Raw genomic sequence first — 22,898 nt, 5'->3', positions numbered from 1 at the left:
CCCACTCTCTCTCTCTCTCTCTCTCTCTCTCTCTCTCTCTCTCTCTGCTGGATCTCTGGTGCTAAAATATTTGGCCAGGTGCGGCTGCAGCTTTGGGACACAGCAGGACAGGAGCGCTTCCGCAGTCTGATTCCCAGCTATATCCGGGACTCTACGGTTGCCGTGGTAGTCTATGACATCACAAGTGAGTGTGGATCCTCGGCCGGAGAACTTAAGGAAGAGGAAAGCTTTCTGTCATCTCAACGCACTCTCTCTTTTTCTCTTACACATCATTTGTTTTTATGTGATTTCATTCTCTTTGTCTTCTTTTTATGACTTTTTGTTTTGCAATTGCAATTCAGTGTTAAAAAGAACACATCTTTTTGTATATGTTTACATTTAAAGGTTAACAGATCTGTGTGTCACTTGTAGCTGCTAATAAAACAATAAAAAGCAGCTATGTAATACCATTTTCATAAAGACAGAAATTATATATTTTTCTAAAAAGAATAGATAGTACATTTTTGGCAGCTGTGGTCAGAAGTTAATTCTACACCCTCAGCACTCAAAAGTAAGTTCCTACTAACATTTTCACTAGTCTATCCATTGTTTTTTTTTTTTTTAAACCATTATTTTTAGCAATGCATTTTTATATTTGCTAAAAATGTTTTGTTAAATGTGGTTTTCTTAAGTTTTTGTTCATAATTATTTATAAAAAAGAATATGCATTCATTCACCATTTTACAGACTGATGAAATCTAGTTGATGTAGATGAGAGATGATTTGTCTTTTTCAGATTAACTCTTTCTGCAGACCAAGTTCCTGTGACAGATTCATGAGCACAGAGACAATTCCAGCTTTAGAACTTCCTCCTTTCTTTCCTCTTATTTTATCCCTGTGTTTTTTTTTTCTGTCTGTGAGTTGTCTCCCTGGTTATGATCCTGGGATTCCCCCTGATGATATTAACCCAGTGTTTCTGAAATACCCCCGACAGATGTCAACTCGTTCCAGCAGACCACCAAATGGATCGATGATGTCAGAACGGAAAGGGGAAGTGATGTCATAATCATGCTGGTGGGAAACAAAACAGACCTTGCAGATAAAAGGTATGTTTAAATAGTTGCGTTTACAAACAATATGCCATGGTTTGTTACACTGCTATTAAATGGTGTTCAACCAGTATATATTATATTTATTTTTTCAAATTAGTACTTTTATTCAGCAAGGGTGCATTAAATTGATCAGAAGTTTCAGTAAAGACATTTAGAATGTTACAAAAGATTTCTATTTCAAATAAATTACATTCCTTTGAATTTATTCATCAGAGAATCCAAAACAAATGCATCATGGTTTCTGCAAAAATGCTGTTTTCAACATTGATAATAATAAATGTTTCTTGAGCAGCAATTCAGCATATTAGAATGATTTCTGAAGGATCATGTGACACTGAAGACTTGAGAAATTATGCTGAAAATTCAGCTTTGCTGTCGCAGGAATTAATTACATTTTGAAATATATCAATATGGAAAACAGCGATTTAAATTGTAATCATATTTCACAATATTACTGTTTTTACTCTTATTTTTGATCAAATAAATGTAGCATTGTTGAGAATAATAGACTTCTTTCAAAAACACAAAATCTTACAGACCCCAAACCTTTGGTTAAGATAATGTGTATGCACAATTGCTGCAATTAAATTGTATTTTATATAATATTTACATAAAATGTACTAAAGTAATGTATCTAATGACAAAAACACCTTCTTCTTTTTTTTTTAAATGACCCAAAGTAATACTAATACTCTCTTAATCTGCTCAAAATAGCAAAATATCAGCAGTAGGGAAATATTAATTACATGTTTTTTGGGGATAATTTCAGGCAAGTTTCTATTGAGGAAGGGGAGAGGAAAGCCAAAGAACTGAATGTAATGTTTATTGAGACTAGCGCTAAAGCCGGATACAATGTCAAACAGGTGAGTGAGACTTGAGATTTCACTTGAATCAACAGTAGAAATATGTGCTTTGACAATTTGACACACTCTGCCTTAAATGATTTATTAAAAATTGTTTTTATTCAAAAACAGCATTACTGTACATTTCTCTCATATCAATGTCTTCAGAAGAGTCCAGATGATTAAATATTCAACTTTTCTGAATGCAAACCATCTCAAATACACCCACACACTGCTTGTTTTTTTCTGATCCTGGTGCGAGAGTTTAATAACAGGCCTTGTGTTTGTGTCGTCTAGCTTTTCCGGCGTGTAGCAGCAGCTCTTCCTGGTATGGAGAGCACACAAGACAAGAGCAGAGAGGACAGTATCCTACACAAATACAAATATATGCATACATTTACATATATAATTGGGCTTTTCACACTTGCAATTGCTTGTTTTAGTACTTGATTGTCCATCTGTATGTGTTGAAGTGTAAACAGACTACAAAACATCGTGTTTTTCCTTAATTCTTTTTTCCTTCAGTGATCGACATAAAATTGGAAAAGCCACCAGAGCAGCCGGTCAGCGAAGGCGGCTGTTCATGCTGAGGATTCAGTCTACATTTCTGTGCCGTGTCTCTTATTGTCACTCTTAGTCGCACTCACAGCATCTCTCTGGATATTCCGCAGAAGCTCCGCCCACCTGGAGGGAGTAGAACACTACTTGCCCGTCACCCTCGTTCCCGCTGACCCACTCCGATGACTTTAAATTCGAAAGCACAATGTAGATGTGTGTGCTGTTGCTTTTCTATTGTTTCCGTTAATCGTACACCTTTTTTGGTGTTTTTGTTTTTCACTCTCAAAACACTTTATAAAGTGTTGTTTTTGTCCATGTTCCGTTTTATGTGAAATAATACTTATATTACTGTAATAATGACGTGAAATAGGAACAAAACGATATAAATAAATGAAATTACAGAACTGATGTGAGAAGGATATCCAGATTTGAATACGCGAGGACTTGCTAAACATCGTTCCAGATTCACGGTGCAGAGATGGACGAAATGTTTGCGAGTGTTTTTGGAAATATTCAAGTCTAGATTTCATCATATGTGGCTACGAGACGTTACATCTGTGACGTTGCTAATGTCTCTTCTTCATAAGGAAGAAAGGAAAGTGTAAAAACAAATGTTTTTTGAATTTGGGAGGAACAAGTGCTGCTTTTAGCTCGGTTGACTCTCAAGCATTGCGTCTTTTTTTTTTCCTCCTTAGATGCCATTTCTTATTTTGAGCATTAGAAAGCCAATAGCTTAGTCAAAGAAAGAGAAATGCAGTTATTGTAAAGAAATATTATGTATATTAAGGGAAGTATCAGATCCAGTTTAACAGATAATATGCAGACGTTGCCTTTGATGGTTTGTTTTATTGGGCTTCCACTGTTTTTTTTTAATTTTTTATTAGCATTGTAAAGTTTGATTTATTGTAATAATGACACTAGAAATGGTTTGTTTTGATTTGTTGAATCAAAAACAAATGTTTTTTGAATTTGGGAGGAACAAGTGCTGCTTTTAGCTCGGTTGACTCAAGCATTGCGTCTTTTTTTTTTCCTCCTTAGATGCCATTTCTTATTTTGAGCATTAGAAAGCCAATAGCTTAGTCAAAGAGAAATACAGTTATTGCAAAGAAATATTATGTATATTAAGGGAAGTATCAGATCCAGTTTAACAGATAATATGCAGACGTTGCCTTTGATGGTTTGTTTTATTGGGCTTCCACTGTTTTTTTTTTATTTTTTATTAGCATTGTAAAGTTTGATTTATTGTAATAATGACACACTAGAAATGGTTTGTTTTGATTTGTTGAATCAACCATAAACCCTAATATTTATTTGTAATGTCTTTGTTTTGTTTGATTTTTCATAATTTGTAGACTGAGACGTTTAGGCATTCTGGCCCAAAGCACCTGCCACGTTTGTTTTTTGTTAAATGTACAGTGATGAGTTTGTCCCCAGACTGATCTAAACGTTTTTAAGATAGTGCATTTTGTGTATTTTGTTTGGTTGTTTTTTTGAAACGGTCTCATACATTTCAAATGGATTTTAACCAGTTTCATCTGGCGACACTGCTTGACACCAATGCTCATTATTTGCACTGCTAAAATTGATCAGCGTCTTGATATGTCCCTAATAAAATCTTGTATTTAGCAACAGTGTTTTTTTTTTTGTTTTTATGGATAATGTATAACTTTGTTAATCAGGACATTAGTAGTTTTGATTGTAAACACGAAAAAATGAAATGCCATCTTATATGATTATATGTAATATCAGCATTTTATTTTAACCTAAGTGTTGTACACCAATATAAAGTTTATAATAACTATACTTGCAAGGTAGCATAGTAGTGCATAAACAGGCCAAATGCAAATGCTGCTCTGCCTGCCTCTACTGGTCAGTCATGAGAACTATTTCATAATCCTGCCTTTATTATTGAGATATTTCAAAGGCTTGATCAATATATTCAGCTTTTGTTTGCTACTTCAGCGTCATATTCTCTTGGAAGAAGATTTTTCAAGATCCTCATATTTGAAGAGCATTCAGTGGTCTGATGATCACTCCCAGACCTCATGCAATGGAAAATAATAAATTCAGGACTTTAGTGTTTAGTGAGCTATTTATAAATAATGATAGGAGAACTTGTGTCTGAGAAAAATAACATGATAATCGACAAAATCCTGAACTTGTTTGCAAAGCTTTACATGTACATTATACACAGAGCAGAATCATAGCAGCAAGAAAAAGCAATCATTATTTAGCTGTGTGCAGAATTATGCAGTTTTATATATACTGTATATTGATATTCTACAGAAAAATCTGTTGCTAAATCCTGTCCTGATAAATTTGAGTTTTCTTTAGACCGTAAACAATGAAAAAAGAATCCCTCCTTTGCACACTGATTGACCACTTCATGAGTTTAAATCAACTGCAGCTCTTCTCATATTTACATATTTATATGCAGGAACAAGATCATTTGCTATGGCTGAGGTTTATGGATGGCTCTTGCAGTCTGTTCTCTCACTCTTTCCAGTGAGCATCCTGCTATCTGACCGGTCCTCAGCAGAACCAGAAGGGCATCCATAGAAGTGAACACATCGCTGCACCTGCAGCCATTCCAGCCAGGAGGCCCAACGCAATCTGCTCTCTGAAACTGCCATCATAAGAGTCTCTGTGTACCCAGACATGCTGAGTCCCTGCAGAGAAGCACATCAGGATTAGAGGTACATCCCTGGTTAAATGTTGCTTTGTTTATGAAAAGATTCTACAGAGGGAACCAATAAGACCACTGAAAATCAAGCAGTTACAATTGAATTTCAAAGCGGCAATAAATTGTTACATTTAAAATGAAATATTTACATTTCAACACAATTTCTTAAAACAATAGTTCACCCAAAACTGAAAATTTGCTGACAATTTACTCACCCTCAGGACATCCAAGATGTAAATGAGTTTGTTTCTTCATCTGATCAGATTTTGAGAAATTTAGCATTGCGTTACTTGCTTACCAATGGATCCTCTGCAGTGAATGGGTGCCGTCAGAATGAGTCCAAACTGATAAGAACATCACATTAATCCACAAGTAATCCACATGACGCCTGTCCATCAATTAAAGGGATAGTTCACCCAAAAATGAAAATTCTGTTTAGCATTGCGTTACTTGCTTACCAATGGATCCTCTGCAGTGAATGGGTGCCGTCAGAATGAGTCCAAACTGATAAGAACATCACATTAATCCACGAGTACTCCACATGACGCCTGTCCATCAATTAACATTTTGTGCATATTTCTCTTCTGATTCAGACAAGATGACTTTTTCACTGGAGAAAGCAAACTTACGGAGAGAGGACACATTTAGACGGAAGCAACGGTTTGAAGTTATGTTAATCTTAATGATAGATTTGTTTCTTACAAACATGTGGCTTTTCACTTCTGGTGACTGGAGCTGTGTGGATTATTGTGATGTTTTTATCAGCTGTTTGGAGTGGACTGTCATTGGATCCATTCACTTCAAAGGATCCATTGGTGATCAAGTGATATAATGCTACATTTCTTCAAGTCTGTTTTGATGAAGAAACAAACTCATCTACATATTGTATGAGGGTAAGTACGTTTTCAGGAAATTAAAAATTTTAGGTGAACTATTCCTTTAATTTTCTTTTTTTTAGTAGCTGTAAAATGTGTTCCCTTTCTTTGTGCTTTCTACAGAATGAATGATGTGTTTGTATAATTACCTCCACTACCTGTACTTGGCATGATGTAAACCGCATTATGACTGTTAATTGGAATGGTCTGGTATGTATCGTCATACGGATTGTATGTGAGAACCTATGAGAGTGAAAAGAAATGTAAATTGAGTAAAATATTAAATAAATTACAAATTAATAAACAGAGAAAACCATTCTGCATGCCAAGGAAAACACTCACAGGATTTATTTTTGCCTCCATGAGTGTGAGTTTCCAGGCCCTGAAAAGTGACAGAAGGGAAATAAATTTGAGAGGAAAGTGAGTGAGGCTTCATATGTTAAGTAAAATGTCAAAGGTCAAGACTTACAGTGCCTCATCTTCACTGTTGGCACACAGGATCAGCATGTTACCATCCCTCAGGAAAACAACCAGCAGATTCTCTCGGGGGTGACTCTCAGGTGGACATACATCTGCTCACAAAGACACTATCTGTTAAAACAGTGTTCAAGTATTTTCATACCATGCACATGCACTTTCTACATGACCAAATAAAATTGAAAGGTTGAAAAAGTTCATTCCTACTTGGACACTCCAGTCCAGATTTCACATTCACACAGGTGGCCTTCAGATTCACTTTGGCCTCGTAGTCTCTTCTGGATTCAGTTTTGTAAAAAACAAAGCTCCCATCTATCCACAGGTCACACCAGTTCAGCTTCCAGCGTTTGAGGACTGAAGCTGTGAATAAAAAAGAATAAAATAATAATAAAAATCGTATTAATAAGTATTCATTATATTATTATTCATTATTATTATTATTATTATTATTATTATCTTTCTCCATTTCCATAGACTTTTTTTAAAGATTCATTTTGGCGTTTTTTGCCTTTATTACGATAGGGGTGGGGTCTGGAAAGGTCCACGAGTCGGGATTCGAATCCCAATGAACAGAATCTTTTGATTACGTTCAGATTCGTTCATTGACTTATTCAAAACTAGCTACAATCTTTCTGTATGCTACAGCATTGAGGTGAAACAGCATATTACGAGAATTAGGAATGAAACACTGAATCACTCAATCAGCATATCCGTTCAATACCAGTCGTTTATTAGTTTATTAGTCGTAGTTTATTCCTTTCAGAGGTATGCGGCTTCCACCACAGTTAGCAGCATTGTCAACTCAGACATCCCGAAGACACTAGGCTGTGCGCTAACGAAGAATAGACCTATATTTATTGGTCACAGTTGTTATTTATCCTATCAATAATAATATTCCACTGTTTATTTTAAGAATGGAGAAAATTAGCTAGGAATCGTCTCCTGGAGTCGACTCCACTGATTCGGAATTCTGTTCCAAACGTTCAAAAATCGAACAACCACCTTATTTGCAAGGCATGGAGTTATTTTGTGGAGAGGATTTAATGTTCAAATTGTTTTTTTTTTCAATGTAATCCCATCGGCATCGATTTCTCATTTTTAAAATGAATGTGTTGTTTGGAGTCTCTTTAGGTGAGCATAAAACAACCTGGAGTCCATAACTAAAAGCTACTGTACTGTAGGCTACTGTAACACTGACCGTAAGAGGATTACTGCAAACAGTGTCAGGCCCTGAGTTTCATAACAAACCTTCTGGAAAAGTCTTTGTAATAATAATAATACATAATATATAGTATTTTATCTATTTATTTTAATATACATACAAATTCTTCCTCAATCTTCTGTTGCAACTTCAACTACTTCTATTTTTCAGAGGTACCTTGAGAAGACTGGGAAACTCTTTATATAAGCATATAAATGAAGAATCGTATACTTACTCTGCCTCCAGAGCCAGCCAGATTTGAGCAGAGCCATGGGCCTGATCAGTCAACTGCCACTGGAATAACAACTGTACTCCTAATGTTGTGTGGTGCTTGTTTGATATGCCGGCTGAGTTTTGTTTGTGAGTGATGACAGTGACTGTAAGACGTCTCAGCAGTCGGAGGGGGTTTTGTAGTGCTGGAATAGTTTAATGACTCTTCCTCTAATCCTTTAAACGGGCCAAAGTGAAGCTTCGCTTGACCAGTAATCTCAGATTACGGCACCGTGTGTACTGGTTGTACGTGGAATATTCTCTTCCTTTCCTGTATTTCTCAATTTCTACTTCATGTTATTTTGTATTATTGTATATTAAGTCTTAACAGTTTCTCCTGTTAACAGTCTCCTTGCTCAGATTGAATGCCATATATGCATAATGAAGCCCCCTCATCTAAATCACACTTTCTGGGTAAACAGACTTACATTATACACCTTTTGCATTTTTTTTATTTGAATTAAAAGTATTGTTTTTATGAACTTATTTATTTTCTGGAGATGCCCTAACAAAGAGGTTCTGAATGATTTTGTAACTCTGTGGACAGGCACAGCACATCATGTTCAAATGCACACCTTTGGCTAAATTTAGCAAACATTGAATAATTGAAGTAGTCATATCAAGCCAATTATATTTTTTTAAACCATCAATGACCTATAAACAAATTTATCACAGAAGCTGTGAAACCTGTAATTAGAAACTTCGTCATCACTGCATGGCACTGCAATTTTTCTAAATCAGGAATTACCCTTGATCTGAAATATTTCCCAGGTATGTGAATTTTACTGGTTTTCACTGTTTTTAAACGTGTCAACCTTTTCACAAACAGTTTGAACAGCTTGTAACACATTTAGTACCAGTGTACTTTTAGAAATCTTTTTATTGCAATGCATGACCATAAAACGTATAGTATAAATAATGATCAACAACAATTATTAATATTGATATCATAAATACATAACCAAATGCAATACTTCTACTACTGCTAATTATTATTATTACTTAAAAAAAATAATTATTATCATTTATGATATTGAACTTTGTTCAGTTTGATTTGGCGAGTGTCCCACTTTATTTTTTACATACGCCCACCACTAGATGGCCTCATCTCACCAACATGCAGGGCCTTTTTGTGAGTATTTTATGATAATAAATGTATAATAAATTTAATTGACAATTGATAAAATGTTTATTATCATCACTGCAATTATATATAGAATGAGAGCGGCAGAGTAAGAGCAAAGACTATAGAAATAACTGGAGAGTTGCGAATGAGATTTTTCTCATTCATCTTTGTCTAAATTTACACACTTAAATAGGCTACTGCACGCTAGTCTGTACATATTTAGCTTCATATTCTAACGGAAACGTATCACATACACACACATAAACATACATTACAATTGTGAATTGTCATATTTGCCTTCAAAACATATATTATTATTTGGTCACTTGGAGGGCGCTGTTCTTCCGAATTCTGCTCCCCTGACTAAAGTTCTCGCTTCACTTCTCAGCGGAGTTTTTGCGTGAGCGGCTCAACGGAGGGGTCTGGAAGTATTTCAGTGTTTTCCTTTCCTTTTTTCCATCTACACAGATTATTCTGCACTGCGTATCTCCGTCTCGCAGATGTGTTTGGGTTTTGCGGGGTACATTTCTGAGAGTTTTTCCTATATATCCAGATCCAGACATGCAGCCTCCTCCAAGAAAGGTGAGTTGACCTGCTTCTTCGTACTTTTTGCGATGTTTTGTTGTCATGTCCGTATAGGCTATTTGTTTGTTTGCTTGCTTTCTTGTCTCCTTGTTTGTTTGACTAAAACAAACTGATGATGATAGATAGATAGATAGATAGATAGATAGATAGATGTTGTCTAGCTGTCTAACCATCCTTACCATCATTTTATTGTCAGTTAATTATCTATTAATTTGGATAATTGCAACATCTTAAAATACTAGTAAAATATATATTATGTAACGTGTGTAAATGTTCACATAAAACGTACATTATACATGTTACATTATGTTTACGTTGAGTCCAGTATCTGCCCTGTCTCCATTGACTCCAGTATGCCAGACACGGGTTTCTCTTTCAGGCTGGTGTGATCTGGGTCAGAGTTGGTTCTCCAGAGGTTGTCATTGTGTGTGTTGCAGGTAAAAGTCACACAAGAGGTGAAACACACTCACACAGAGCAGCTGAACAGACTCCAGCTCAAACACCAGACAGACTTGGACTTCCTAGAGGATCTGAGGTCGAGTTTGATTCACATTTTACATTGCTTTTAAAATACCTATCAGGCTATTTTCTGTCTGTCTTGTCGGTATATTAGTGCTGAACTGCTTGACTGTGTGTGTGTTTAATCCTCAGGACATACAGCCAGAAGAAAGCACTAATAGAGAAAGATTACTCACAGGTGAGTTGTGGCCATTATATTCAATTGTATGAGTTCATAAGTTGATTTTTGTTCTGATTTTATACAAATCTTTTAAAGATTTTCTGTTCAGAATAATGAAAAATTTATTAATGATGAACAGATGCGTCTTTCTACTGATCACTGACATTTTATGTGTGAATTAGTTTGTTTTTGTAGAGAGGTAGATTTAGTGACTCAGTGGAAAAAACTGAAAGGAAAAAATGAAATTGCATCATATGACCCCTTTAATGACCTGCAGATGGTTGGTTTCATGAATTTTTACCAGTTGCGTTCTGGTTCGAATCTGCTTTCTTGTCTCTTTCAAATGTGTTGCTAAGAAGAGCCACATGATATAAATTATGGGACAGACATTTTCAAATTCAGAGAGCCCAGCTGTCTGAATGACTCTCAGTATGTGTGTGAGTGAGAGGTTCTTTTCTGTTGGATCTGAAGCTTGTGCACCTGCAGGGCTGCTGCATGCTGATTGGCTCATGAAAACAGGAATCTCTCTCTTCTTCAAGGTCTCTTCCTGAGTCGACTCTTCAGAGCTGGCAGCTTTTAGCACTGGGTTGACAGTGCCAGATTGTAGTCTGAGGGACAGAAAGCAAATCCTCTCTGTTTTGGGGGATGCTACTCACTCTTTGTACTTTGTGGAACTTGTTACGGATAAGTTATTTCAGTTTGTTGAAACTTTGCTGGAATTATCATCTGTACACCTTTAAAAAAATAAAGGTTCCCAAAGACGTTTTTCACAGCAGTCCCATTGAAGAACCAGTTTTGGTTGCCTTCCAAGAACCTTCCATTGAACAGTTCTTAAAAGAACCATTTTTTCTTAGTATGAAAAACATTTTAAAATTCTAAAGAATCAATTTACATTATAAGGAACCTTTTGTGGAATGGAAAGGTTCCATGGATGTTAAAGGTTCATCTTGGAACTATCAATGCCAATAAAGAGCCTTTACATTTAAGAGAGTAGTGGTGAAGTAATGAAAGGAACTTTGTACTAGCTTGGTTATTTTTCAGTTTCTGGTTTAAGTTTTTTTTTTTTTTTTGCTCTGACATTTTACCAAATTGTTTGTGATTTTTGGAGATCAGTCCAATACAGTGACATTTACTTGACTTGAAGATGGAAAGTGAGTGTTATTTTCTCCTTTCTTTTGTTTCAAAGGCAGCCAGTTGCTTACTCACTTGTAAATCTACACGTTGGCGCAGTTTGTACTGCTGTCTGGCATTTAAGTGTCAAGCAGACAGGCAGAAATACCCATGTGGGTTTCGCTTTTACAGACTGAAAGTTGTCCTCCATGTTTTCCACATTTGCACTGATCTGGAGTGATGGGATAAAAGGAGAAATTTCTCTAAGGCATCTGTTTTATTTTTTGTGGCGACGATTGAAGTGGAATTTTTAAAATGCTGCTCGGAAGCTCTAAATCTAAACTTTCATAAATGTTTAATAACATTATATTGAAGGAATAGGAAAATGTACTCATCCTCAGGCCATCCAAGATGTAGATGAGTTTGTTTCTTCATCAGAACAGATTTGGAAAAATTTAGCATTACATCCCATGCTCACCAATGGATCCTCTGCAGTGAATGGGTGCCGTCAGAATGAGAGGCCAAACAGCTGATAAAAACATCACAATAATCCACAAGTAATCCACACCACTCCATTCAATCAATTAACGTATTGTGAAGTAAAAATCCATCAACAAGACGTTTTCGAACCATCGCTTCCAACTAAAATACGAGTCCTCTATCCATAATATTGCTTTCTCCAGTGAAAAAGTCATCTTGTCTGAATCAGGAGAGAAATATGCACAGATCAAGCTCCATTCACAAGCAAAAACATTTCTAAACAGATGATTTTGATGTGAGAGGACAAGAAGGGACGAACCTTTTCACTGGAAGAAGCTTTATTATGGATTATAGACTGTTATTTTGGCCAGAAGACCATCTGTATTGTATGAAGTGCTATATAAATGAATGTGGCTGGACTTTGTAGGCTCTGCAGAAGCTTGCATCACAGTACTTGAAGCGAGAGTGGTCTGGAGCCCCATCAGAGGAGCAGAGAGACTCCAGGTAATAGGAGGGATGAAAAGAGCAAAGAAAAGAGCATATATGATTGATTTTCAATTTTCAGAGATGTTTGTGTGTATGTGTACAGAAATGTTTGGGCTGTATGGAGATCCTACTTGGAGGGTGTGATGAAAGTGAGCCAGTCTCGTATCAACGGATGTGAGAACTACAGGAGCCAGATCTCAGATCCTGTGAAGACGTTCAGAGTGCAGAAAGACCTTCAACTGAAGAGGGTAAATGCATCAACAGATACTCTGCACTAAAGCGTAACAGCGGCCATTCACGAACATGTTTATTCATCTGTCCTCTCTCAGTGCTGCGAACAGCTGGCAAGAGCTCAGGCCGATCTGCAGGGCACGATCAGAGACCTGGAGAAGAGCAGGAAGACCTACCAGGAGGCGGAACAAACAGCGCAGACTGTGAGAGAGAAAGCTGATATGGAGGCCAAGTACGTTTGCTGACCTGTTACATGTGAAGGAAGTGACATCAGCTGTGCACAAGAACAGGGCAGAGGGTTATCATGTTTTTCAGTTTTAAATGAAGATTCATAATTTTTTTGCTGTTTTTCCTTACTCTTGTTTCTTTTTCTCCTGTATTTTTATATTATTCCTCTTTACTTGTACAATACAAGGTCAAAGCTCAGTCTGTTTCAGTCACGCTCCAGTTTGAAGAGGGCAAGTGTGAAGGTACAACGCACAGTATATCAGTACCATATTGGTTCATTTGTTGATATTTTAAAGTGCATGCTCATTTCTCCTATTTTTTATGTTTAGATTACCATGTAACACTCACCCAGAGTTAAACTTTAAATAAAACTAATTATTTAATAACACTAATAAATGTTATCCAAAATGGCATTTACTACATGGTACATTAAAATGATGCGATTCAATTATAGCATTAAAAATGTTTTTATTTTTATTTACTTTGACAAAATTCATTATTGGACATAATATCAAATAATATATTATTTTTTTATTAAAAAAGGGGGTGAGAAAGAAAAGTGGAAAATTGTTATTTAAAAATGATGACAAAAATACATTTAAATAATAAAAAACTGTTACATACATAAATTACAAACATATAAGCAAATAACATAAAATAAAATAAATTTTATAGGAAATGATCCATTTAATTAGGACATTATTTAACTACAGTGAATGATGTTTTGCCATCTTCATGTAGTAAAATTTGCTTGCTAATCATTGTGACAAGTGCACATTTTCTGTTGATTTCAGCTGAAAACCAAGAAGAACGAATGGAAGCTAAAAGCCACACAAGCAAGGAATGATTACCTGCTCACACTGTCAACCACTAACGCTCATCAGGACCGCTATTATGAGACAGATCTGATCAGCTGCATAAGGGTGAGGCCAAATGTTGCTCAGCTTATTCATTTTTTAATTTAAATTTATTTTCAATGCACAACTGTTTTCAACATTTTTCAATGTTTTCATTGATAAAAATAAGAAATGTTTATTGGGCATCAGATCAGCATATTAGAATGATTTCTGAAAAATCATGTGACACTAAACACTGGAGTATTGATGCTGAAAATACAGCTTTGCATCACAGGAATACACATGATTATATATACCTACAGTATATATATATTATTTATAATCACTTCCATCACAAACAAAAATCCAATTGAAAATAAAAATACTATTCCTTGTTTCTGAGTCCAGGTTCTAGATGGCAGTTTCTACGATCACGTACAGAGTTTTCTGATTTCACTGTGTCAGACGGAGCTTGAGACATCTCAGAGCATTCAAGACACTTTTCAGTGCCTGCTGGATACGTCCAGTGGGGTGAGTTACACACTCACTTGAGTATACACTGCTATGGAAAAACACACATGAACCACAGTGGCCGAATGTAGAGCAGGTAATATGATCTGCCACTAGAGGGTTATTGGATCAAATCCCAGCTCAAGCAGTTAATACTGACCTTAAAGAGAGAAATGTACCTGCTTTAGAGAGTTTGCAGTGGTTTAGGAATGAGATCTTTACTCCATGTTAGAGCAGACAGGTTTTATATCTCCGTTTGCATTGAACTTTCAACTTCGTAACTTTGCAGATATTGTTTATGCTCAAACAGCAACATTACACACTATCTAACGTTAAAAAAGTGAAATCGCAATCAACCACCCCTTTAAGATATATTGATGTTTCAAGTCTGCAGTAACTGGGTAAAACATAAAAATGTTGAAATTAGAAATATAAAATGACTGTTAGTTAATATTATGTGTACATTTGAAGAGAAATCGACTGATTTTCAGTAGTGACAGCCTTCAGCCTGCCATTAGGTCTGTTTGTAGTCCTGTGTTGTTGTAATTTGATGATTCTCACAGTGTTTCCATTCAGTTTGTGGGACTCCGGTTTAATGTCTCTAGTCCAGCATCAGGTTACAACACACATACACACACACACACACACACACACACAATTCATGAATTACCTGTTCTGGTGGTCTCTCATTCCTCCAAGGGAAAGATTATGTTAGCTGTGCTATTGTTAATGTGAGATCTTGACATTAGTCAAGTAGTTTACATAAATGTAATTGTCCTTGTGTGTTTGTATGTGTGTGTCTGTAGGTGACTCAGGATATTCACCAACAGATATTCATTCAGGACAACCCACTGTTTCAGAAAGCTGCCCCCTTTCAGTATCAGCCCTGTGAAAATGATTCGGTATGTTGCCTCCTACTCAGGAATGTACTACAAAATCGCACAAACAACAGAGATGCAAAACTCCTTTTCTCCTTTTACTGGACATATTTGTGATATTATAAATTTTTGTACAATTTATTTATACATGTATTTATTTTTTATTTATATATTAGGGTTGCACCAGTAATAAATAAATGGATGATATTATAATAAATATATAACGGATGATATAACAATAAATATAAAGTAATTTAAGATTATTTGATTGAAATTACTAAAATTGAATGAAAATTAATTATTCTATTTTTTAATGCAAAATCTATTTAGTCTTAATGGCTGATATTAAAATAAATAAAATAATAATTATTTTATTAAAATCAATAAATTAATACAAAATGTAAGATCATTTTATTAAAATTAAGAATTTAATGAAATTAATTATTCTGTTATCCAGTCTAAAATCTGTTGTTTAAATAAATTTGAACTAAATTCAATAAAATAATAAAAATAATGATACTAACATCCGTAACATCTGACAATAAGTTTTCATTTGTTAACATTAGTTAACATGAATTAACAATGAACAATACTTTTACAGCATATAATAATCATTCAAAAAGATTTTACATTTATTGTGGATTCAATGTTTTAAATGAAGGTTCACCACATATCTTATCCAAAAACTTCTCTTTCACTTTAAATGTCATTTAAAACATTATTTTAATATTCTTATTTGTTCATTAATCAGTCTGACAAAGAGGAAAAGTGCTGTAATGAAGGCCGAATGTGTTCTTCCATGACTGTGCAACTGTTGCAATAGCGCCCCCTGCTGCCCACAAGTCATCTCACCCCTCACCACACCAGCATAGTGGCCCGTTTGTTCGCTAACCCTCTTTTTGTTTGCTAGTCAAACAAGCATTAGTCTGTTCCTAAAGAAAACATTAGAGATGCAGCCCTCAGCGCTGGTGGGGCGAAAAGACCAGAGAAAACTGGGCGTCAGTGCAGGGCAGGAAGCAACACGGCCTGTGAAAAGAGGGCATTGAGAAGTGAACCTGCCCCACCTCTTGCACCCCTCATGAACACCTCCCATTCCCCCGTCCCAAAATATATAAAGCTTTTAAAAAACAAATATTGTATATTATTAGAAATTGTATAATCATCAGTATCTGTATGATTTTTTCTCACTCCCAGACGAGACTGATGGTTTGTGTTTTTTCTTGTATTATGCTAAAACCATTTCGTCAAGGAGTTGTTGTAATTGTCTGTAAATATTGACAGACTAAATGATTAGGTAGCGTAAGCTCTTGAAGAATGATCCTTCGAGATGCTACTTTACAGAACAACTCCTGTTCACCACAGACTGAATAATATTTTAAGAGTGCAAAGATTTCATTTCGGGAGATTGATGTTGTTCCAAGTTATGCTGGGACTTTTGTGTACACATGGGCACTGAGAAGCTATCAAGGTTTCACATTCAGATAAAAGGGTCTGTGTTGTGTATTAGTCAACTCTCTCTTTCTTGGTCTCTTTAGGTCAGGGAACTGCTGAAGGAGAGTGGCACGGCTGAAGAACACAGTCTGAATAAAGAAGCACGGAAATGGGCCACACGTGTGGCCAGAGAACACAAAAACATCATCCTTACGCAGCGGGTGAGGGGGCACTGAAACAATATAATGCCTTAGCATGTTGATTTTTTATATGAAAAATATTGTTATATTTCATCATTTATTTAGATATTTTTAATTTATATATTAGGGTTGTACTAATATTAAAATGTGACTGATAAATGGGCAATATTAAAATAAATGTCAAATCAAAGATTATTTTCATGAAAATTAATAGTTAATAATTAAAATTAAATAATAATAAAAAAATAAAAATGTAAATAATAAATAAAAGTAAAAATTTACATGAACTAAAAATGAACAACATTTATTAAATTAGTTCATGTTATTTTTAATACATTTATTAATACATTATTAAAATTAAAACATTTTAAAATTAAATTCAAAGTTGTATCTGTTAACATTAGTTAATGCACTAACATGAACATGAACAAACAATGAACAAATGCATTTTTATGAACTAACATTAACAAAGGTTAATAAATGCTACGAAAATATATTACTCATTCTTAGTTCATACATTAATATTGCAAAGTGTTACTATAATATAAAATCTGTTTGGTCTCAAATTAAAAATAAAACAATAACTAACTATTATAAAAATAATTATAATATAAAATGTATTTATCTAAATAAAACTGAAACAATAACAACTAAATTCAATAAAATAAAAATATAAAACCTGTTTAGTTTTAGTGAATTATCACAACAATAACAACAACATTCAATAAAATAATGTAAACTAATAATAATAAAAATTCTGTTTTGTCAATAAATTAAACATAAAACATTAAAAAACTAAATCAGTCATTGCAAATGCTGCAAGTGAATTTAGGCATCGCAACATTATAATGTACAGTATGAAATTTGTGTTTGGTTTGATGTTTTTTTAGACTCTTTTGGAGTATGAAGAGTCACATCTACAGGACCAGAATAACAGTGAGTTGGAAGCGAAAATGGACGACGCAAGAGAATGCATTCGGAAATCAGAGGTGAAGAGTGTGTTTATTTGTGTTTGTACATCAGTCTAGTTCATCATAAGTTGCCCATCACCTCGGGGAAAAACTCACACGCCCTCTGCTGGTCACTACTCCGTAAACTAAAGCTGCACATTCAGTCCAGTAAAGTTTGAAATTGTACCCTTTCTTGTATCAAATGATGTTGGAATAGTTGATATACATAAACATTGTGTAATAAAATAGGAAGTTGGTAGATGATGAGTCCACTCTTCCTGTAGACGGTGAAACTGAAGGCAGAGGCACGTCTGAACCTCCTCAGAGACGTTGGTGTGGCTGTAGACGTCTGGCTGAAGAGTGCCATGAACCAAGTGATGGAGGAACTGGAGAACGTGAGATGGGCGGCCCTCAATACCCATGATGCTTCATTCTCTGTAAGTCTGAATCTCTTACAGTCAAAGCCAGATTCACGCAAAACCCTATAACCCATTCTAATCGTGTTTTACATTAAATGTCTAAAGCACTCTGTAGATTTTGACAGAGAAGATGATGAGGACACAGAGACGCTGGACGACAGCAGCTCCAGCCCCTCCAGCACTCACAGGAACTACCCTCTCACCTGCTCTGTGCTGTACTCCTATCAGGTGCACACCTAGTGGGATCTAGCCTGATGTTCTTTGGTCTATTCATCCATTTGCAATGTCATTTCCTGTGCTTTACTTCCACAGGCATCCCAGCCTGATGAGCTCACAATCCAGGAACAGGAGATACTGGAGCTTATTGATGATGGAGACATGGAAGACTGGGTTAAGGTACACGCAGACCCTCTCAACTTGGTCAGGGCTTTTTAAACTTTCAAATGCCTATGATCCTATTGCTTCACTCATTCCTTAAAATATAAAGGCATATATATATATATATTTATTAATTATATATTTTAATGTATACAGATCCATTTGTACTGTGTGAGGAATCAATTTTTTTATCATACACTACTTTTCAAAGGTTTGGGGTCAGTAAGATTTTATTTTGATAGAAATTAATACTTCTATTCAGCAAGGATGCATTAAATGCAACGGAGACAGTAAGGGCATTTATATTACAAAAGATTCTGTTTCAAACAAATGCTGTTCTTTCTATTCATCAAAGAATCCTGAAAAAATATGGTTTCCACAAAAATATTAAGTGGCAAAACTGTTTTCAACATTGATCATAATAAATGTTTCTTGAGCAGCAGATTTCTGAAGGATCATGTGACACTGAAGACTGGAGTAATGATGCTGAAAACTCAGCTTTACTTCACAGGAATAAATTACTTTTTAAAATACTTTAAAATAGAAAACATGTTATGTTGAAAACAAATTTTACTGTTTTTACTGTATTTTTTTGTTACATTTTAAATAAATGAAACCTTGGTGGGCACAAGAAAGAATTAATTAAAATTCTATTTAAAATGAATTACAAATTAATCAATTATTACATAAATGCATATAAAAATCTTTAAACTTTTGAACAGTAGTGTGGATGTTTAATGTAAAAAAATTAAGTATGATATAAAAATCTTAACAGACTTCTTTTGAATGTACCTTTTGAACAAACTTTGAAATGGTAGTGTACATATATTTATTAATATAAGTCATTTTAAATAATTAGTATTTATATTATAATTAGCATTTATTTATAAGTTAATAATAATTTTTTTTAATGTGCTAAATAAAAACAACATTCTTGAAATATCTATAAAATATTTACTTATTTTAAAGTAGCATTTATATGTTTTTACTTTACAATTTTTCACAAACTATATACAGGTGCATCTCAATAAATTAGAATGTTGTGGAAAAGTTCATTTATTTCAGTAATTCAACTCAAATTGTGAAACTGGTGTATTAAATAAATTCAATGCACACAGACTGAAGTAATTTAAGTCTTTGGTTCTTTTAATTGTGATGATTTTGGCTCACATTTAACAAAAATCCACCAATTCACTATCTCAACAAATTAGAATATGGTGACATGCCAATCAGCTAATCAACTCAAAACACCTGCAAAGGTTTCCTGAGCCTTCAAAATGGTCTCTCAGTTTGGTTCACTAGGCTACACAATCATGGGGAAGACTGCTGATCTGACAGTTGTCCAGAAGACAATCATTGACACCCTTCACAAGGAGGGTAAGCCACAAACATTCATTGCCAAAGAAGCTGGCTGTTCACAGAGTGCTGTATCCAAGCATGTTAACAGAAAGTTGAGTGGAAGGAAAAAGTGTGGAAGAAAAAGATGCACAACCAACCGAGAGAACCGCAGCCTAATTTTCTACTGACACAATAACATCCTGTTGAAAACCCCTGAACTACATGGCACTTACGATGTTGCCATTTATTGGACAAGTGTATGTTTTTCAGGCTAGGAACAGAGCAGGGCAGGTGGGATACGTGCCGGAGAAATACCTGCAGCTCCCGACCTCCAGCTCTCTACTGACGATGCTCCAGTCTTTCTCCAGCATGGACGCCCAATCACACACCTCCAGCACTTCTGCAGAACAAGAGCCAGAAATAGAGACACTCACCCAGAGCAGCCTGAACACTCATGGCAGCGGTGAGACCACTGGTTACAGTATAATAAGTGGAGTAATGCTAGTTTATAGTATTATAGTACTGAATGCTTAAAATAATTTAACAAAACTCTACATTTTCTGCCCTCTTACTCTTTTGCACAGCTGTAAATCTGGCCAGGGCTCTGTATGCCTATGAGGCTCAGACAGAGGACGAGTTGTCTTTCCCAGAGGGAGCCGTTATTTGCATTCTCAGCAAACACAACCAAGAAGATGATGGGTTTTGGGAGGGCGAGTTCAACGGCGCAGTGGGCGTCTTTCCCGCAGTATTAGTGGAGGATCTATGCAGACCGGAGAGTGCACGAGCACACAAGAGCATGAACGTACAGGTTTATACACGTACTACCGGAAAACACTGGCCACACTGAAAAAGCTTTTTTGTTCATGTTTACAGCAAGCCTATGTTCAATGCTGAAATATGTTTTGTAATAGCTGTTTCTTACCACCAGGTGTCTCTGTCAGTTTTGGATCAAGCAGCTTGTCCACCCACTGTGTTTCCATCCTGTAGCAGTCCAGAATCCGTCCCTCTGCCATCTTTGACCAGCACACTCACTTTAAACGGCTGTCAAACCCCAGAACCCCCCAAAATCTCGAGCCACAGTAAGACAGAGCACCACAGCAAATCCTAAAGCTTGATAGTAAACCTCACTGTAACATTTTTAGTGATGTTCAATTTCACAACCCGATTGTCTTTAAAATGTTGAATAATAAAAAGACACATTATGTGCATTTATTAATTTAGCTACCTACAAATAAACTACATTTTTTCTAAAGTTAAAAATTTCTGTTTTTCTTTTTTAATAAATCTGCAAAGATGTCAACAATTCTGTGTTTTTCTGTCAATATGGGGTGCTGTGTGTACATTAATGAGGAAAAAAAATTAACTTAAATGATTTTAGCAAATGGCTGCAATATAACAAAGAGTGAAAAATTTAAGGGGGTCTGAATACTTTCCGTACCCACTGTATATATAATTAACATTTTGGCCTACTAGTGTTATTTTAATATTACTATTTTAGTATTCGTTAATATTTTGACGCAGCTTTTATTTGTATATTTTCAGTTTTCAATGTTTTAGTAATTTTGTTAGGTGCTTTTATCATTTTAATAATATTTTTAAAAATATATTTATATTTAGCTGGATTTTTTAAAATTTCTGTTTTAGTTTTAGTAATTTTAGTACTTCAACTTTTACATATTTTTAGTTTGTTCCCAAGGCAGAATTTCTCATTTTCTCAGTCTTTCATTTAATATAGATTTTTTAAAATATATATTCAACTTTATTTCAAGTAACGAAAACCATTTTTAATATTAGGATTATGAAATTATGTAACTGAAAAGGTTTTAGTTTTAGTTAGAAATTGCAACACTGAGGCCTAGGGTTATTACAGCTAACTAAACCTAAAAACACACAAAGTTTGTTACTTGAAATAAAATAATTATTTAATTTCAAGCTAGTTGCTAAAGCAGTGTTTTTCATTTTGCATTGTTTAACTTGATGTAGTAAAATAACAAACTAAAACTGAAGTAAAAATGTATACAAACTATATAGACATAGACAAACTATAAAAAAAACACAAAATGTAACATTTAAAAAAATTACAAAATTAAAATGGAAAATATAAACCTAATTTAAAATATGAATAAAATAATAGTATCTCAATATTATTACAATAGTGTTTCAATGATAAAACAACATTACTGAGGCTTTTGTTCTATTATTAGATTTATCAGATGTCAGAATCACATTCATCTGTGTTTTTCCTCCACAGGTCACACCCACACCCCATCACCCAGATCCCCAGGAGAGGGCGGGTCGGGCCTGAGACCTGTGAGATCTGCACTTCTAAAGCTGCATGCCAATGATGGGCGCTTTTCTGTGAATTCTGATGGGTGTTTTTGCTTTCTTTAGGTAAGAGCTGCTCCTCCTCCACCCAAGCAGCAGGCGCAGGGCCAGGTGCAGAAGAGAGAAGAGGTGGAGATCACACTGGTTTGAGTGACACTTTGGGACACATCTTACAAATTGACGTTGCCATGCGTGAATTTGGTCCGATGCAGGGTGGACGTACTGAAACTTCTTGAAGATAGAGATGCACAAGCTGACGAGTACTTAAGATGTTCCAGACCTCCTCCTCTAGTTTGTTTTTGACAAGGCCCAAATGTGTTAATGAATGGACATGCAAAAGCAGGCTTTACTAGAGCTACAAAGAGACTTTAAAGGGAAAAGTGGCAATTTCAGTGTTGACTTTGTATGTATGATTATATGAAGAGTTCATTTGCAAAAACCCATAAGTCCATTTTTATTTTATTTTTTCAGAAATCACGTTTTTTTTATTGCGCATTCCAAGTAATATCAATCAAACTGCAATTGGGTTGTTTTGATTAAGTAATAATAACTTAAACAAATACAGGTAATTTACAAAATTAAAGTTAACTGAAAGTATGTTTTTTTTTTACATATTAAAAGTGTGTTTTATAGCAAAAGCAGATAACTCCAACAGTCGTTTTTTGACAAAAGCAGATAACTCCACATTTCATGTTTTAGAGTTTAAAAAAA

The 22,898-nt window shown here is 35.0% G+C and overlaps 3 protein-coding genes across 7 annotated transcripts in view; 2 read left to right on the top strand and 1 right to left on the bottom strand.

The window, feature by feature from the left end:
• LOC107741150 (ras-related protein Rab-6A) overlaps positions 1-3,442 on the top strand; it is a 9,041-nt gene extending 5,599 nt beyond the window's left edge. For 2 of the 4 annotated variants that reach the window (XM_016553751.1, XM_016553753.1), the window contains 5 exons: positions 79-184; positions 974-1,085; positions 1,861-1,954; positions 2,231-2,297; positions 2,459-3,442. In XM_016553751.1, the coding sequence (XP_016409237.1) occupies positions 79-184; positions 974-1,085; positions 1,861-1,954; positions 2,231-2,297; positions 2,459-2,523 (444 nt within the window). In that variant the 3' untranslated portion in view covers positions 2,524-3,442. The remainder of the gene's footprint in view (positions 1-78; positions 185-973; positions 1,086-1,860; positions 1,955-2,230; positions 2,298-2,458) is intronic. The other 2 variants (XM_016553752.1, XM_016553754.1) reach the window with 1 other exon arrangement.
• A 94-nt stretch (positions 3,443-3,536) lies between these two features.
• On the bottom strand, positions 3,537-8,147 carry plekhb1 (pleckstrin homology domain containing B1). Of its 2 annotated transcripts, none has more exons than XM_016553755.1 (6): positions 7,963-8,147; positions 6,734-6,886; positions 6,519-6,621; positions 6,392-6,431; positions 6,199-6,292; positions 3,537-5,160 (listed from the first exon to the last, which is right to left on the bottom strand). In XM_016553755.1, the coding sequence occupies exons 1-6, from the start codon at positions 7,997-7,999 to the stop codon at positions 5,024-5,026; spliced, it is 564 nt and encodes a 187-aa protein (XP_016409241.1). In that variant the 5' UTR covers positions 8,000-8,147; the 3' UTR covers positions 3,537-5,023. The 2 variants fall into 2 exon arrangements, with proteins under 2 accessions (XP_016409241.1, XP_016409242.1); XM_016553756.1 differs by having other exon boundaries at positions 6,208-6,292; positions 7,963-8,146.
• Positions 8,148-9,586: 1,439 nt separating this feature from the next.
• LOC107741172 (F-BAR and double SH3 domains protein 2-like) lies at positions 9,587-22,627 on the top strand. The gene is made up of 20 exons (XM_016553781.1): positions 9,587-9,705; positions 10,146-10,243; positions 10,360-10,405; positions 12,405-12,481; positions 12,567-12,711; positions 12,793-12,926; positions 13,110-13,164; positions 13,717-13,845; positions 14,167-14,289; positions 15,075-15,170; positions 16,682-16,798; positions 17,668-17,766; positions 18,012-18,164; positions 18,252-18,374; positions 18,459-18,542; positions 20,133-20,325; positions 20,447-20,664; positions 20,791-20,941; positions 22,114-22,172; positions 22,254-22,627. Exons 1-20 carry the CDS (start codon positions 9,685-9,687, stop codon positions 22,335-22,337), a joined length of 2,205 nt encoding a protein of 734 aa, XP_016409267.1. The 5' UTR covers positions 9,587-9,684; the 3' UTR covers positions 22,338-22,627.
• The last annotated feature ends 271 nt before the right edge of the window (positions 22,628-22,898 follow it).

This window comes from Sinocyclocheilus rhinocerous, unplaced genomic scaffold, assembly GCF_001515625.1.
Source record: "Sinocyclocheilus rhinocerous isolate Xijiao unplaced genomic scaffold, SAMN03320098_v1.1 scaffold1307, whole genome shotgun sequence".
Lineage (NCBI taxonomy): Eukaryota > Metazoa > Chordata > Actinopteri > Cypriniformes > Cyprinidae > Sinocyclocheilus > Sinocyclocheilus rhinocerous.
The sequence above is the reverse complement of the archived record's forward strand: the minus strand, read 5'-3'. Positions and strand labels throughout refer to the sequence as shown.